The sequence below is a fragment of the Coregonus lavaretus genome (assembly GCF_964263955.1).
Source record: "Coregonus lavaretus genome assembly, contig: HAP1_SCAFFOLD_3321, whole genome shotgun sequence".
Classification (NCBI taxonomy): Eukaryota; Metazoa; Chordata; class Actinopteri; order Salmoniformes; family Salmonidae; genus Coregonus; species Coregonus lavaretus.
In genome coordinates, this window is record NW_028164499.1 from 31386 (window position 1) to 46187 (window position 14802).

The following is a 14802-nucleotide window of genomic DNA, read 5'->3' on the forward strand; positions in this document are numbered from 1 at the left end:
GTTCCTTAGTTTAAATGCCTTGGTTCAAATGCCTTCCGTTTCATTTTTCAGTATTTATTTATCTGTGAATATATATATATTTTTTTACTGCTCTAGGGATATAATTATTGCTTGCATAAACGTATTTACTATTATGTATAGATTGATTTTTCACTCTTTATGTGGTGCGCACTGTACAGAACACTGGAAGAATTATCACTGAATTATCACAGTGAATTATTTTAATGTTTGTTTATGTGTCAATTAATCCCATAAGGAATGGGTTGCCAACTGGCGATTTGACACAAAAATAAAATTCCTTAGTGATATGGACATCGAGGAACTGGAAGCTCTCGACCTGCTCCACTACAGCCCGTCAATGTGGATGGGGGTGTGCTCGGCCCTCCGTTTCCTGTAGTCCACGATCAGCTTTTTTTTCTGGCTGACGTTGAGGGAGAGGTTGTTGTCCTGAACCACCCTGTCAATTCTCTGACCTTCTCACTGTAGGCTGTCTCATCGTCATTGGTGTGTCGTCCGCAAACTTAATGATGGTGTTGGTGCTGTAGTCAATGAACAGCATTTTCACATACAGTGGGGAGAAAAAGTATTTGATACACTGCCGATTTTGCAGGTTTTCCTACTTACAAAGCATGTAGAGGTCTGTAATTTTTATCATAGGTACACTTCAACTGTGAGAGACGGAATCTAAAACAAAAGTCCAGAAAATCACTTTGTATTATTTTAAAGTAATTAATTTGCATTTTATTGCATGACATAAGTATTTGATACATCAGAAAAGCAGAACTTAATATTTGGTACAGAAACCTTTGTTTGCAATTACAGAGATCATATGTTTCCTGTAGGTCTTGACCAGGTTTGCACACACTGCAGCAGGGATTTTGGCCCACTCCTCCATACAGACCTTCTCCAGATCCTTCAGGTTTCGGGGCTGTCGCTGGGCAATACGGACTTTCAGCTCCCTCCAAAGATGTTCTATTGGGTTCAGGTCTGGAGACTGGCTAAACCACTCCAGGACCTTAAGATGCTTCTTATGGAGCCACTCCTTAGTTGCCCTGGCTGTGTGTTTCGGGTCGTTGTCATGCTGGAAGACCCAGCCATGACCCATCTTCAATGCTCTTACTGAGGGAAGGAGGTTGTTGGCCAAGATCTCACGATACATGGCCCCATCCATCCTCCCCTCAATACGGTGCAGTCGTCCTGTCCCCTTTGCAGAAAAGCATCCCCAAAGAATGATGTTTCCACCTCCATGCTTCACGGTTGGGATGGTGTTCTTGGGGTTGTACTCATCCTTCTTCTTCCTCCAAACACGGCGAGTGGAGTTTAGACCAAAAAGCTCTATTTTTGTCTCATCAGACCCCATGACCTTCTCCCATTCCTCCTCTGGATCATCCAGATGGTCATTGGCAAACTTCAGACGGGCCTGGACATGCGCTGGCTTGAGCAGGGGGACCTTGCGTGCGCTGCAGGATTTTAATCCATGACGGCGTAGTGTGTTACTAATGGTTTTCTTTGAGACTGTGGTCCCAGCTCTCTTCAGGTCATTGACCAGGTCCTGCCGTGTAGTTCTGGGCTGATCCCTCACCTTCCTCATGATCATTGATGCCCCACGAGGTGAGATCTTGCATGGAGCCCCAGACCGAGGGTGATTGACCGTCATCTTGAACTTCTTCCATTTTCTAATAATTGCGGCAACAGTTGTTGCCTTCTCACCAAGCTGCTTGCCTATTGTCCTGTAGCCCATCCCAGCCTTGTGCAGGTCTACAATTGTATCCCTGATGTCCTTACACAGCTCTCTGGTCTTGGCCATTGTGGAGAGGTTGGAGTCTGTTTGATTGAGTGTGTGGACAGGTGTCTTTTATACAGGTAACGAGTTCAAACAGGTGCAGTTAATACAGGTAATGAATGGAGAACAGGAGGGCTTCTTAAAGAAAAACTAACAGGTCTGTGAGAGCCGGAATTCTTACTGGTTGGTAGGTGATCAAATACTTATGTCATGCAATAAAATGCAAATTAATTACTTTAAAATCATACAATGTGATTTTCTGGATTTTTGTTTTAGATTCCGTCTCTCACAGTTGAAGAGTACCTAAGATAAAAAATTACAGACCTCTACATGCTTTGTAAGTAGGAAAACCTGCAAAATCGGCAGTGTATCAAATACTTGTTCTCCCCACTGTAGGTGTTCCTTTTGTCCAGGTGGGAAAGGACAGTGCAATAGAGATTGCGTCATCTGTGGATCAGTTGGGGCGGTATGCGAATTGGAGTTGTCCCAGGTTGTCTGGGATGATGGTGTTGATGTGAGCCATCACCAGCCTTTCATAGCATTTCATGGCTAGAGATGTGAGTGCCCAGGGGGCGATAGTCATTTAGACAGGTTACCTTGGCGTTCTTGGACACAGGGGCTATGGTGGTCTGCTTGAAACATTTAGGTATTACAGACTGGGTCAGGAAGAGGTTGAAAATGTCAGTGAAGACACTAGGAGAGCGTGATCACACAGTCATCCGGAACAGCTCTCATGCATGGTTCAGTGTTGCTAGCCTCAAAGCAAGCATGGAAGGTATTTCGCTCGTCTGGTAGGCTCGCGTCACAGGGATAGCTCGTGGTTTCCCTTTGTAATCCGTGATAGTTTGCAAGCCCTGCCATATATGAAGAGCGTCAGAGCCGGTGTAGTCGGATTCGACCTTGGTCCTGTAATGACGCTTTGCGTGTTTGATGGTTCGTCAGAGGGCATAGCGGGATTTCTTTTAAGCGTACGGATTAGTGTCCCACTCCTTGAAAGCGGCAGCTCTTGCCTTTAGCTCAGTGCGGATGTTGCCTGTAATCCATTGCTTCTGGTTGGGATATGTACGTACGGTCACTGTGGGGATGACGTCGTCGATGCACTTATTAATGACTGATATGGTAAACTCCTCAATGCCATCGGATGAATCCCGGAACATATTCCAGTCTGTGCTAGCGAAACAGTCCTGTAGCTTAGCATCCGCGTCGTCGGACCACTTCCGTATTGAGCATGCCATTGGTACTTCCTTTTTGAGTTTTTGCTTGTAAGGAATCAGGGGGATAGAGTCATGGTCAGATTTGCCAAAAGGTGAGGGAGAAATTTGTATGCGTCTCTGTGTGTTGAGGAAAGGTGATCTAGAGTTTTTTCGCCCCTAGTTGCACAGGTGACCTGCAAGTAGAAATCAGTTTACCTGCATTAAAGTCACAGGCCAAGAAGCTCTTTTCGGTCATAGGAAACATTATGTATAAAAAATAAGTTACGATCTACATGAAAAAATACACAAAATAGCACAATTGGTTAGGAGCCCGTAAAATGGCCGCCATTCATCCACCTGCTCATACAAGATATGTTATACCAAAGGATATGTAAAAGCTTTCAAATAGCTTATTAAAGCTATCCAGACTTTGATATTATAGTCGACCAATGCCCACTACCATTCAGTAACCCACTGCATCTGATGTAAAGAAAATAGGTGTTAAAAAGTCTAGCCCCTCTGCTGCTCTCTTGTCTCCAGTGCCCGGCCCTCCAGTTGGCATCCTGTTCCCTGAGGTCCGGACCACCTCGGTGCGTCTCATCTGGCAGTCCCCGTCTCAACCTAACGGCATTATCCTGGGTATGTGATTTAACCTTTGACCCTGACCACACCTTTCACCTTTAACCTGTCCAGACTCTACAAGAATGACCCTCTCATACAGCAAACAAAAACAACACTTATTTTGACTATGATGATTTATTTGTAACCAACTTTGGACCTAGCATCGTAGAACCAGCCTGATCGCTGTGTTCACCATTTTTGTGTCAGGCAGAATCACGTTTCATGCTGAGTCCCTGTTTCTTTTTTTAGGGGACATTTTGAAGGACATTTGAAGGAGTTTATCATAGCTTTTGTTTCTGACTCTCTCTCTTTCTCTCTTCTGTCATATGTGTTTCCTTTCTGCTCCTCTCAGCCTATCAGATCACGTACCGTCTGAACTCGAGCAATAGCAACACGGCCACAGTGGACGTGCTGAACCCGAGTGCTCGTCAGTACATGGTGACGGGCCTGAAAAAAGATTCAATGTATGTGTTCCGCATCACAGCCCAGACACGCAAGGGCTGGGGGGAGGCCGCAGAGGCACTTGTGGTCACCACCGAGAAGAGAGGTAAACATATGAATTGAAACATATGTCAGATGAAGTATTGTATCACATTAGTGTATGAGCTATTGTACTTGTTGAATGTACCAAAAAGTTAAGTTACTATGAAAATGTGCCTTTTAAGAAGAAGTACTATATAACATTAGTATATTAGTTATTGTACTTATAGAACATCATTGTATATTTTGTGTACTTAGATTAAGTTTTATGTTCCATTACCATGTGAGTTATAGTACTTATAGAGCATACCACAGAATATTGTCTACATGTGTTAGAGTGCAGACAGGTTTATATTCTCAATGTTGACACAACAGGCTAGAGTGGCTGAGATGAGTCAGTTCAGTCAGTCACTTACAGTAAACAACAGAGCATTCCAACGAGTTCAGAAGAAACACTCATCTCATCTGATAGGAGTTTACAGATTCAGTACAATGGTTTTCAAGTAGTTATATTCCACCTGGTTACATCTGCAGTAATCAGCTATTAGTTTTGTGTGTTTACACAAGCACTTGAAGTTAGTGAGTACTGTAGGCTATTGTCTTTTGAGTATGGTATAAGTAATTTATTTAACCTGATAAAAACTTGTACACAGTTCACACTTTGCAGATAACTACAATGTAGCCTGAAAACTGTTACCGACCGTAGAACATGGGCCTGTTGTTAACATTATCCTCTTCTCTCTCTCTCTCTCTCTCTCTCTCTCTCTCTCTCTCTCTCTCTCTCTCTCTCTCTCTCTCTCTCTCTCTCTCTCTCTCTCTCTCTCTTCCCCCAGCTCGCCCCCAGCCCACCGATCGTCCCATGGTGCCCCAGGAGGATGTTCAGGCCCGCAGCGTGTTGTTGTCATGGGAACCAGGCAGCGACGGCCTCTCTCCGGTCCGCTACTACACCGTCCAGCTGAGAGAACTGCCCGACAGCAACTGGACCGTCCATTCTGCCTCGGTCAACCACGAGGCTAACTCCTACATAGTTGGCAGGTACAGTATGCACCCTACCTAACACACTACCTAGCACCTTACCTAGTGCACTAATAGTTGGTACATAGTGGATAGTTTTCTATCACACAGTATAGACCCTTTAAGCTTGATGTTTTAGAGATTTGCTTGGAAAGGCTGCACTTAGCCCTAGATGGAAGTTGAATAGTTGAAAAATGTCACATGAAAAATGTCACTGAGAATGATGTTGTCTTATGTTCCATCGCTCCATGCTAGGCTGAAGCCCTTCACCTCCTACCAGTTTAGAGTGAAAGCCACCAACGACATAGGAGACAGTGAATACAGCGAGGAGAGTGAAGCTATCACCACACTACAGGACAGTAAGAGACTTAACCTCTTTTCACTTTGGGGTATCTTACTGCATTCAAAATACAGATCCTTGTGGACATCATATTAACCGCACATGATTTGGTCTTCATTGTCCTTGGTTTCGCCACATTGACCATTTCATTTACATTTTAGTCATTTAGCAGACGCTCTTATCCAGAGCGACATACAGTTAGTGAGTGCATAATTATTATAATTTTTTATACTAGGCAAGTCAGTTAAGAACAAATTCTTATTTACAATGTCGGCCTACACTGGCCAAACCCGGACGACACTGGGCCAATTGTGCGCCGCCCTATGGGACTCCCAATCACGGCCGGTTGTGATACAGCCTGGAATCGAACCAGGGGGTCTGTAGTGACACCTCAAGCACTGAGATGCAGTGCCTTAGACCGTAGGCAGGGCGTCTGTAATTTATGTTTTACATCAGTGCTGGGTTCCAATCCCTCCCTGAATAGAATGTCAGGGAAGTTAACATATTGCTGTGGTGAGGACACTATTGGCAGCAGTAGAAGAGGTGATGTGTTCATCACCGTCTGTGTTTGCCATGTGACCAGCCATACACCCCAACAAAAACACTTACAACCAAACAATGTCAACCGAGCAGAACTAACTTTAACTAAAGAACTGTTCCTTCCGCAAATCATTCCAATAGCCATATTTGACTTGTTTATCAATGGGTGAGGTGTTTTCTTTAGTTTTGTGTTTGTACACCGTGAATACCACTGCGTTAGTTCTTTGCGCCTGGGTGGTAGACTTGTAGCTACCACTCCTCTTGGGGCTGCACGTCTTCAGCTGTATTCAACTAATTGTCCTCACCTTCAATCTTTGTTCTCTGTTTTCTCTCCTGTTCCAGCCCCTGACGAAGCCCCCACAATCCTCTCTGTCACGCCACACACAACTACATCCGTGCTGATTCGCTGGCAGGTAAGAAGAGGCGTGGTGTTTGGTCTTGATGTTGGTCTTCCTATCCTCAGTAAAGCCCAGTCATCTGTCAGTCAATGGGCGGTAATGAGAGGGCAGCGCGGTGTATAGGGTGTACTTAGACTGAGTGGAACACACACCTTCCCCTCTCCTCCTCTCTCTCTAACACTAACACCTGAATTAACAGCTCATAAAGGGGAGATGGCGAGTTCCCAGGTTACTGCCTGTAGGAGTTTTACATTGAGATCCAAGCAGTTATTGCCAGACTCTTCTCTCTTTCCCCTTTCTGCTGGTCCTGTTGTCTCATGTTTTACGACGGGGGAATTTCTCTCTGTGTGAGTCAGCCATGGATGAGTTAATTTCTGGATCATGTCTCTTCTTCTTAGTCCTGTTGTACTCTGCATGTGGTTGTGCATAGGAGGGGCGACCATAAATGGGACGATGGAGAGTGTAATTACATGGGAATCATGAAATAATTTAAACACTTTGCGAGTGTGTTTCAATAAAATGCGAGTTATAAATTAAGTATATTATTATTATTAATCAAATATCTAGTTAGCTAGCTCAGCTTTGTAAAATGTATGACTGTCTGTGAGCGAGACTATGTTGAACATGGCCTATTGGTAGTCTAACGTTATGTGTCATCATCACAGCCTCCGTCTGAGGAGAAGATAAACGGTATCCTCCTGGGCTTCCGGATACGGTACCGGGAGCTCCTGTACGACCGTCTTCGCAGCTTCTCCGTACGCACCGCCAACAGCCCCTCTGCTACCTGGGCTGAGCTCACCTGTGAGTAACAACCTTCCCACAACCTCCTCATAATGTTTCCACAACCTTACATCAACCTCTCCACAACTCCCCTACAGCCTCTGCACAAGGTCACACAGAACTCCATCAGAACATGTACAAAACTTGCCCTCCATATTGTCTTCCTGTAACTCTGTGGTTGTGCATGACAAATCTTACTCTGTAGTCATCTCTCTTATAATCAGTTATAATCAGTCCCATCTTATGTTTAATGTAGAGCTGTTATGTTATATCTGCTCTGTCTGTGTGATATATATAATTTCTCTTTGATTAAGTTATTGTGGGTTTCTCTGATTGTGTGGGTTTTTCACTGGTTCTTGCACTGTCAGAGCAGTCACAGAGTGCACTAACACAATTACATGTCTCTCCTCTACTCATCCCCTCTCTCTTCTGGCTGCCCCCTCTCACGCTCATGTTTGACCCCTCACCTTCTCCCTCACAGCCCCCTACAGTGTGCGAAACCTGAGCGAGTCCTCTCTCACCCAGTATGAGCTGGATAGTAAGTCCTCACATGCCTGGCTGTGCTTCACACTCTGTCTCACTGCTGATGAAATACACACTGAACACCACAGTGCCCTAGTGCAGGCACACACACACACACACACACACACACAGACACTCTCACACACACACGCACACACACACACATTCATTTAGTAATAAAGCAAAAGGAAGTTAGTCCGTGTGTAAGCTCTAGCCATGTATAAGATATACCCAGCTGCCTTGTTTTGTGTGTGTCAGGAAATGCAGAGTGAAAATTGAGTTGACTAAATCTAATGAAGTCGTTACCACATTTGTTTGTCTGTTCTGACAGTGAGCTCAAACAGACCACTGTGTGGGCCCTGATTTAAAGACGCCCTGTCTTCTGTTTATGTGGATGTATTGTATTTTCAATAGGAGTTGCCGGTAGACTTGCTTGTCCAGTCCAAGTTTCATGGGCTCATGTACTTGTATTTGTTTTGTCAAGCAGCACAAAACCAGACGGTCACATATTTTCAGTGTATTTCTTTCCAGTACGCAATCACTACTCAATTACATCCTTGGATAGATTCTAACTGCTGAATAAGACATACTTACAAAATCAACAAATGTATTTTCTAGCATGTATTGATTGCCCTTACAAAAGAGGTTTCTCACCTCAAGGGTCCTTCCTGTTTAAATAAAGGTCACATTTTACATTGTGGTGGTGGTTGGTTGTTGGTTAATGTCAGTGTTGTTCCTTGTTCCCCAGACCTGAGCAAACACAAGCGCTATGAGATCAGGATGAGTGTTTATAATGTCGTGGGGGAGGGACCAACTAGCACACCACAGGAAGTGTTTGTAGGAGAGGCAGGTAAGTCGCTCAGTGAGGTGGTGAGGTTACACACACAATCTCTCTATCTTTCTTTCTTTCTCTCTCTCTCTCTCCCCCTTTCCATGCCTCTCTCTCTCTCTCTCTCTTTCTTTCTTTCTTTCTTTCTTTCTTTCTCTGTGCTTTTCTTGTCATTTCAATCTTCACCTCAACAGAGGACCTGAATAGGAGAACTATAGACTAGCTGACCACCCTGAAGGCAGGGGGATTATTCTGCTTGTCGAGCTGCTCTTGGCAAACGTTTATTGGATTGGTACCATTTACAAATGTATTCATCTTGCAGGATAAGTTTGCTTTTCTTAAATCCCCATGTCTTTGACTGTGTGAGCCTGGGAGCTTAGAGTCAAGAGTAGTTTTCCGTGTTCTCAGCTGTAAAGCTATCAGTCCACACACAGGCAGCTAGACAGTAGTGTCCACAAGCAGTGAGGAGACAAAGCAACTGAAACTGATTCCACTGATATTTCTTCTGTATTGTTTCTTCATGGATTTTTGCTTGATTTTTAATCCTTCCCTTTTCACAGTACCCACTGCCCCGCCCCAGAACGTGGCCATCCAAACAGCAACGGCCACCCAGCTGGATGTGACGTGGGAGTCTCCTCCATTGGACACTCAGAACGGAGACATCCAGGGCTACAAGGTAAGAAGGTTTCACAAGGATGGAGGTACCATAGAATTCTAATCATTCCAATCATAGTCATTCAAATGTAATGACAGTTACAAGTTTTCGCGTGACTTTTGAATCCCAGTGGGATGTAAAGGCCATCTTTGCTGTGAGCTAATGTGTGTCTGTTCTCCATATCTCCTCCTCCTTCTCCCTCCAGGTGTACTTCTGGGAGTTCCAGCGTAAGAACGAGACAGAGAGGCTGCGGACCCTGTTCTTGCCAGAAGGAGGGGTCAAGCTGAAGAACCTGACTGGATACACCACCTACATGATAAGTGTGGCCCCCTTCAACGCAGCAGGGGACGGGCCCCGGAGCCCCCCGACCAGGGGCCGCACACAGCAGGCTGGTAAGCATACTGTCAGAGCAGTATACTGCCACATAAACACACGCACAAAAGTTGTCTGTTTCTTAAAATGAAAGGAAAGCAATTTTATTGACTTAAATTCAAATTCCTCCTCCAACTCCCTCAAACATTCCAAGGGTTTATATCTGTGAGCTTTTATACGATGCACCTAATTGTTGCTGTCAGCATGCCAAGCCAGAAATGTTAGAAACCACACGACATAAATATCAGTTCCCTATCAATGGCCTCTTTCAGTCTCTTGACTCATCCGCTGGTTCCCTGGACAGTCTTGTTTGGTATAAGATGGTATGAAAATGTTTAGAGGCCATTTTTTTCTTTCTTTTGAGTTTTTTGTCTCGAAGGTCCTTCCTGTGGTTTCTTGGAAATGCTTTCTCTCTGGCTCAGTGTTCTAAATAGCAACAGAAGACAGTCGCCAGATTGTTTTCCCGTCCAAAGATCATCTTCCCCCCTCCTTTCTGTACAGTCACTGTAGAAATGTGTTTTTCATCCGATCTCCTTGTAAAAAGGAACATCTTTGCAGTTTGCTGTGTTTGATATCTCAAGAGGGAGTGGAGGTGCGAAAGGGGGGTGGAAGACACAGAGGGTGGATGTGCTCTAACCTTTTTGGCTAGAGACGGAATAGACGGAAGCAGATGACAAGCATGTTGAGGAAAGGTGAAGAGAGGGAGGAGAGTTGATATACAGGGCTGATAGCAGGAGGCACATCACACAATGAAGCCTGTGTTTCAGAGGGTTACAAATAGTCCTGCTCAATGACTTAAGAGAACAGGACAGCTGTGTTCTTTGTACAGTAGTAGTGTCACAAGCTCATCTATGTCACTAGCCTATTAGTACTGGAGCCTGACGGTATGATGGTTGTCTAAAAGCAAACAACATATCATAAATAGTTTTGCAATGACTTTGCGTCTTCAAAATAGAAAGCATGCATCACATGCACACAGAGGGCTGGGTTCAGAGGCTGAGACAATAAAAAGGGACATCGTCAAATAAATCGTAGCCTTGCATGAGCCTTGGGTTGTGCGAGCCGGAAAGGCTCATAGGAGCAGGACCATATCTCCTGTATCTGTAGTGTGAGGCAGCTTGATGTACAAATACACCCCCTGGACGCTAGTCTATCGCAGGGCCATCCGAATGTACACAATCCAAAATGTAACTGTACTTGTCATTCCTCTGACCCCCTAATCTCTGACCTGTGTGTCCTATGACCTCCAGCCCCCAGCGCTCCCAGCTTCCTCCACTTCAGTGAGCTGACCACCACTTCGGTCAATGTGTCCTGGGGTGAGCCCACCTACCCCAACGGCATCCTGGAGGGCTACCGGCTGGTCTACGAGCCCTGCACCCCTGTGGACGGTAAGACAACCCCCTCAACCTGTCTTGCATCCCACCTCACATCTGATAACTCACAATGAATGCCCATTTCTGAGGATGAATCCCAAATGACACCCTATTTCTATGGGCCCTGGTCAAAAGTAGTGCCCTATATAGGGGAATAGAGTGTAATTTGGGACGCAACCTGAGTCTCTCTTACTGTATGAGGGTAGGCTAAACATCAACATACCTAATAACTACATTGAAAAACTATATTTTTCCATTACTGAGTGAGTGGTGGCCATTATTTATTTTGTTGACACCAAATAACATGCTGAATCAGTTGATAATGTTGCTATGTTAACCCTTTTAATTCATTTCTCATGTATGTCCCAACAACTGTTGGAGTGTGCCTGTTTCTGTATGTGTGTCAGTGTGTGTGTGTGTGTATGTGTGTGTATGTTGTTCCAATCCAGTCCCTGGGTATTAGCCCCACTCTAAATGTGGTGTGTTTGTCTAGAGTCCGTGGCCTGTGCCGACTGTCTTCACTCCCCCTCCCCCCCAGGCGTCAGTAAGATAGTGACGGTGGACGTCAAAGGGGCCCCGTTCTGGATGAAGATCAAGGATCTGGCTGACGGGGTCACCTACAACTTCAGGATCCGGGCCAAGACGTTCACCTACGGGCCTGAGGTGGAGGCTAACATCACCATGGGGCCTGGGGAAGGTTCGTCTACCTCTTGACTGAGGCCCATATTCTAACTTGCAATATGCGCACTTAACTCAACCTTCTGTGCAAATCTTCAGTTGACATCAATGCATGATTTACAAATGCCAGAGTGTGCGGATCTCAAGTTAAGCTTAGGCCCTGAATATGCCCGAATATTTTGAAAGTATATTGAGATTGCCTGACCCTCAAACCTTTCTCTAACCTTTGACCCCACCTTTGACCTGATGCAGGAGCCCCCGGCCCCCCTGGAGAGCCCTTCATCTCTCGCTACGGCTCGGCTCTGACCATCCACTGGGCCAACGGTGACCCCGGGAGGTCGCCTATCACACGCTACGTCATCGAGGCCAGACCTTCAGGTATATACACCCAACACGTGACATACTGGACTCCACTTGCTTGACTTAACTCTTTTAGCTTCTAGTGGAGCAAAGGGCCTCAACGGTGCATCTCCAGTGAACTATGTTCTGGACAGTTTTCATTTCAGGCGCTGGTGGACATATTGGACACTTCCAGATTGATCCACAGTTCACATCCTTTCCAATCATACGATCTGTTAACCCAGCCTAATACTTGCTTCGACAGGAATAATATGATTAAGAATAGGCTGTCAATATGCTCCAAACAGATGGTGATGTTTACTCATTATTCTTTTAATGGAGTATTGATTGGGGTGCAACGGAGCTTGATACGTAACGTCAGGTTTCATCTGTGATTGACAGCTGTACAGAGGGAATAAAGGGATGATGGGTGGATGGAGGCACATAGAGAGGGATAGATTACACCACTGGTGACTTAAGGAATGGGTGGATGGGAGTGGGGGGCACTGAGCACCAGATGTTAAGAAAGTAGCATGCAGATTCACTTGGTAGCATAGTATGGCTTACACTGATCCCTAGGGGATGATCAGGATACCAAGACCACCCCCAACCTCCAACCCCCCTGTCCCTCTGTTGTATCCAAATTGGTACCACTTGACAAACCCTAATATCCTGCCACTGACCATGTGAGCCTGTCCCTAACCACATCAGTAGGACTACTCAGCTGTCCATATGACTAGTTCCTAGGGCACAGTTTTTCATTGTCAGGAAAAACTCCTGGTGCTACTACAGATGAAATGTACCCTTCATATCTTCACTACTTCACTACTGACATAAACGTTAAATGAACTCTGGTGTTGGCTGATGTTCTTGAGCACTCCATAAACGTCAAACTCCAAAGAAGATTTATGGCTATTAGCACTTAGCCCTTATGGATTCTGGCAGCCATTACAAAAGCAAACATTAAACATCCCATAATATTCCATCTTGTGAATCATACCTACTGTCTTATACCTCTCAAAGACAAGAGCGCGTTATGGGAGCTGTACAATATATGAATTGCATGATGTTTATGTGGTATGAATTACCTTGGATATATTTTCATACTAACGTATAGGCTTTTAAATAGGCTTTAATATCGATTATATAATGACTACTTTCAGTATCGTTTACTGCTGTTTTTTCATGTCTGATTACTACTCATCCAAAAACCTTCTTCTACTTATTTTACTCTGCCAACAGATGAAGGCTTGTGGGATATCTTGATCAAGGACATCCCAAAAGAAGTGACGTCATACACCTTCAACATGGACATTCTGAAGCAAGGGGTTAGTTATGACTTCCGGGTCATTGGAGTGAACGACTATGGCTACGGATCTCCTAGTCCACCCTCAGCCTCCATATCTGGTGAGTTATTTCATATATCCATGTCCCAAATGTCACCCTATTCCCTAGTGCACTACTTTTGACCAGGGTTTATAGGGCTGCCATTTGGGACACACAATAGTAATTGAGCTTAGGGTTTTCATGTTAATCAATGACAAAATCTTACCTCATTTTATAGAATTTAAGACTAATCAGTATAACAGAAATATATAGTTTTCAGATGCTACCTTTGCATCAGTGCTCCCTGCGCTGTCCTTGTGTTCAGTCCAGTTGTTATATTGCCTGTGTTCTTCTCCTCCAGCCAAAAAGGTGGCGCCATTCTATGAAGAGTGGTGGTTCCTTGTGGTGGTGGCTCTCGTGGGACTCATCTTCATCCTCCTACTGGTCTTCATCCTCATCATCAGAGGACAGAGCAAGAAGTACGCCAAGAAGTCTGAATCAGGTGAGAGGTCGAGAGGAAGATATAGTAATGCATGATATTACTAGACAACATGGTCTTTGTTATGGTCCTTCCTATCTCAAAGATTCTGTATTTCTACTCTACAGTGGTCTACTTTTGGCATATAGCCTATGGGGGGGAGATAGAGAGGGAGGGGAAGGGTAAAGGAAACGGGGGAGAGAGGGAGAAGTGGTGGATAGAGAGGGGGAGCAAGACAGGGAGAAATGAGAGAAAGAGACTGATCTGTAGAGGAGGAGTATGGTAGTTGTGCAGTCTGCTGCTCTCTGACATCAGCAGGTATTTCCTCTGCCTCAGCACTTCTCTCTGCTGGCGCTGCCAGTGCCAGGCTGCCAGGCTGGGTCAACCCACGGGTCTGAAACACAAGAGGTCCTTTCTTCTCTTCTCTCCCCTCTCTCACTTCTCTCGCTTCCCTCCCTTCTCTGCTCTCTAACACAAAGATACTCTCACAGACCCCCTGTAACCCCCCTCATGGAATACTGGACTGGTGCAAGTTAACAGATCAGCTCATTATAGTGACTAAATGTTTGCAGAACAACAGCTTTGCCGCCAGATGCCCTTGGAGGGGTCTGATATGTCAGGGGGGGTAGTAGATGTTTGGACCCTTGCCTTCTCGTAGATTCCCACTTCGCTCATAGGCAGGGATAATATCTCATACTGTAGACCCAGGCCCAATGGAGTCTGCTGATCAAAGTACTTGCGAAGCAGGGGGAGGGTAGGTCAGAGGGTAGGTCAGAGAAGTAACAAGACAAATCAATTGTATATCAGTGTCTTTACATCAACAAGGCTATTGACCTAGACTTTGTGGATTTTCGTTTAGGTTTAAAGGCTGTGTTTTTGTTGAATATTGTGGATTCAATGTATAGATGCCTGGCTAAACTCACCTAATATACTGATAATGTGATGACATTATTGTGGTATCTCCAGTCACTCTTCTAGTTTTTATAGAACTCGGTAGTAACAGTAGTAGAGGTAGAGTACATAACAGAACATATGCATAACATCCATTCATGATTAATCCTCTTATGTTTCTATAGAACTC

At 44.9% G+C, this 14802-nt stretch overlaps 1 protein-coding gene across 1 annotated transcript in view; it reads left to right on the top strand.

Annotated features, from left to right (window-relative positions):
- LOC311116963 (protein sidekick-2-like) overlaps positions 1-14802 on the top strand; it is a gene marked incomplete at both ends in the record, with an annotated part of 58408 nt that overhangs the window by 31255 nt on the left and 12351 nt on the right. Inside the window, 15 exons of the mRNA XM_084191969.1 lie at positions 3517-3615; positions 3950-4144; positions 4911-5112; positions 5347-5450; positions 6314-6384; positions 7035-7170; positions 7631-7687; positions 8420-8521; positions 9061-9176; positions 9361-9547; positions 10778-10915; positions 11439-11597; positions 11831-11956; positions 13160-13324; positions 13605-13745. Of these exons, the coding sequence (XP_084048095.1) occupies positions 3517-3615; positions 3950-4144; positions 4911-5112; positions 5347-5450; positions 6314-6384; positions 7035-7170; positions 7631-7687; positions 8420-8521; positions 9061-9176; positions 9361-9547; positions 10778-10915; positions 11439-11597; positions 11831-11956; positions 13160-13324; positions 13605-13745 (1998 nt within the window). The remainder of the gene's footprint in view (positions 1-3516; positions 3616-3949; positions 4145-4910; positions 5113-5346; positions 5451-6313; positions 6385-7034; positions 7171-7630; positions 7688-8419; positions 8522-9060; positions 9177-9360; positions 9548-10777; positions 10916-11438; positions 11598-11830; positions 11957-13159; positions 13325-13604; positions 13746-14802) is intronic.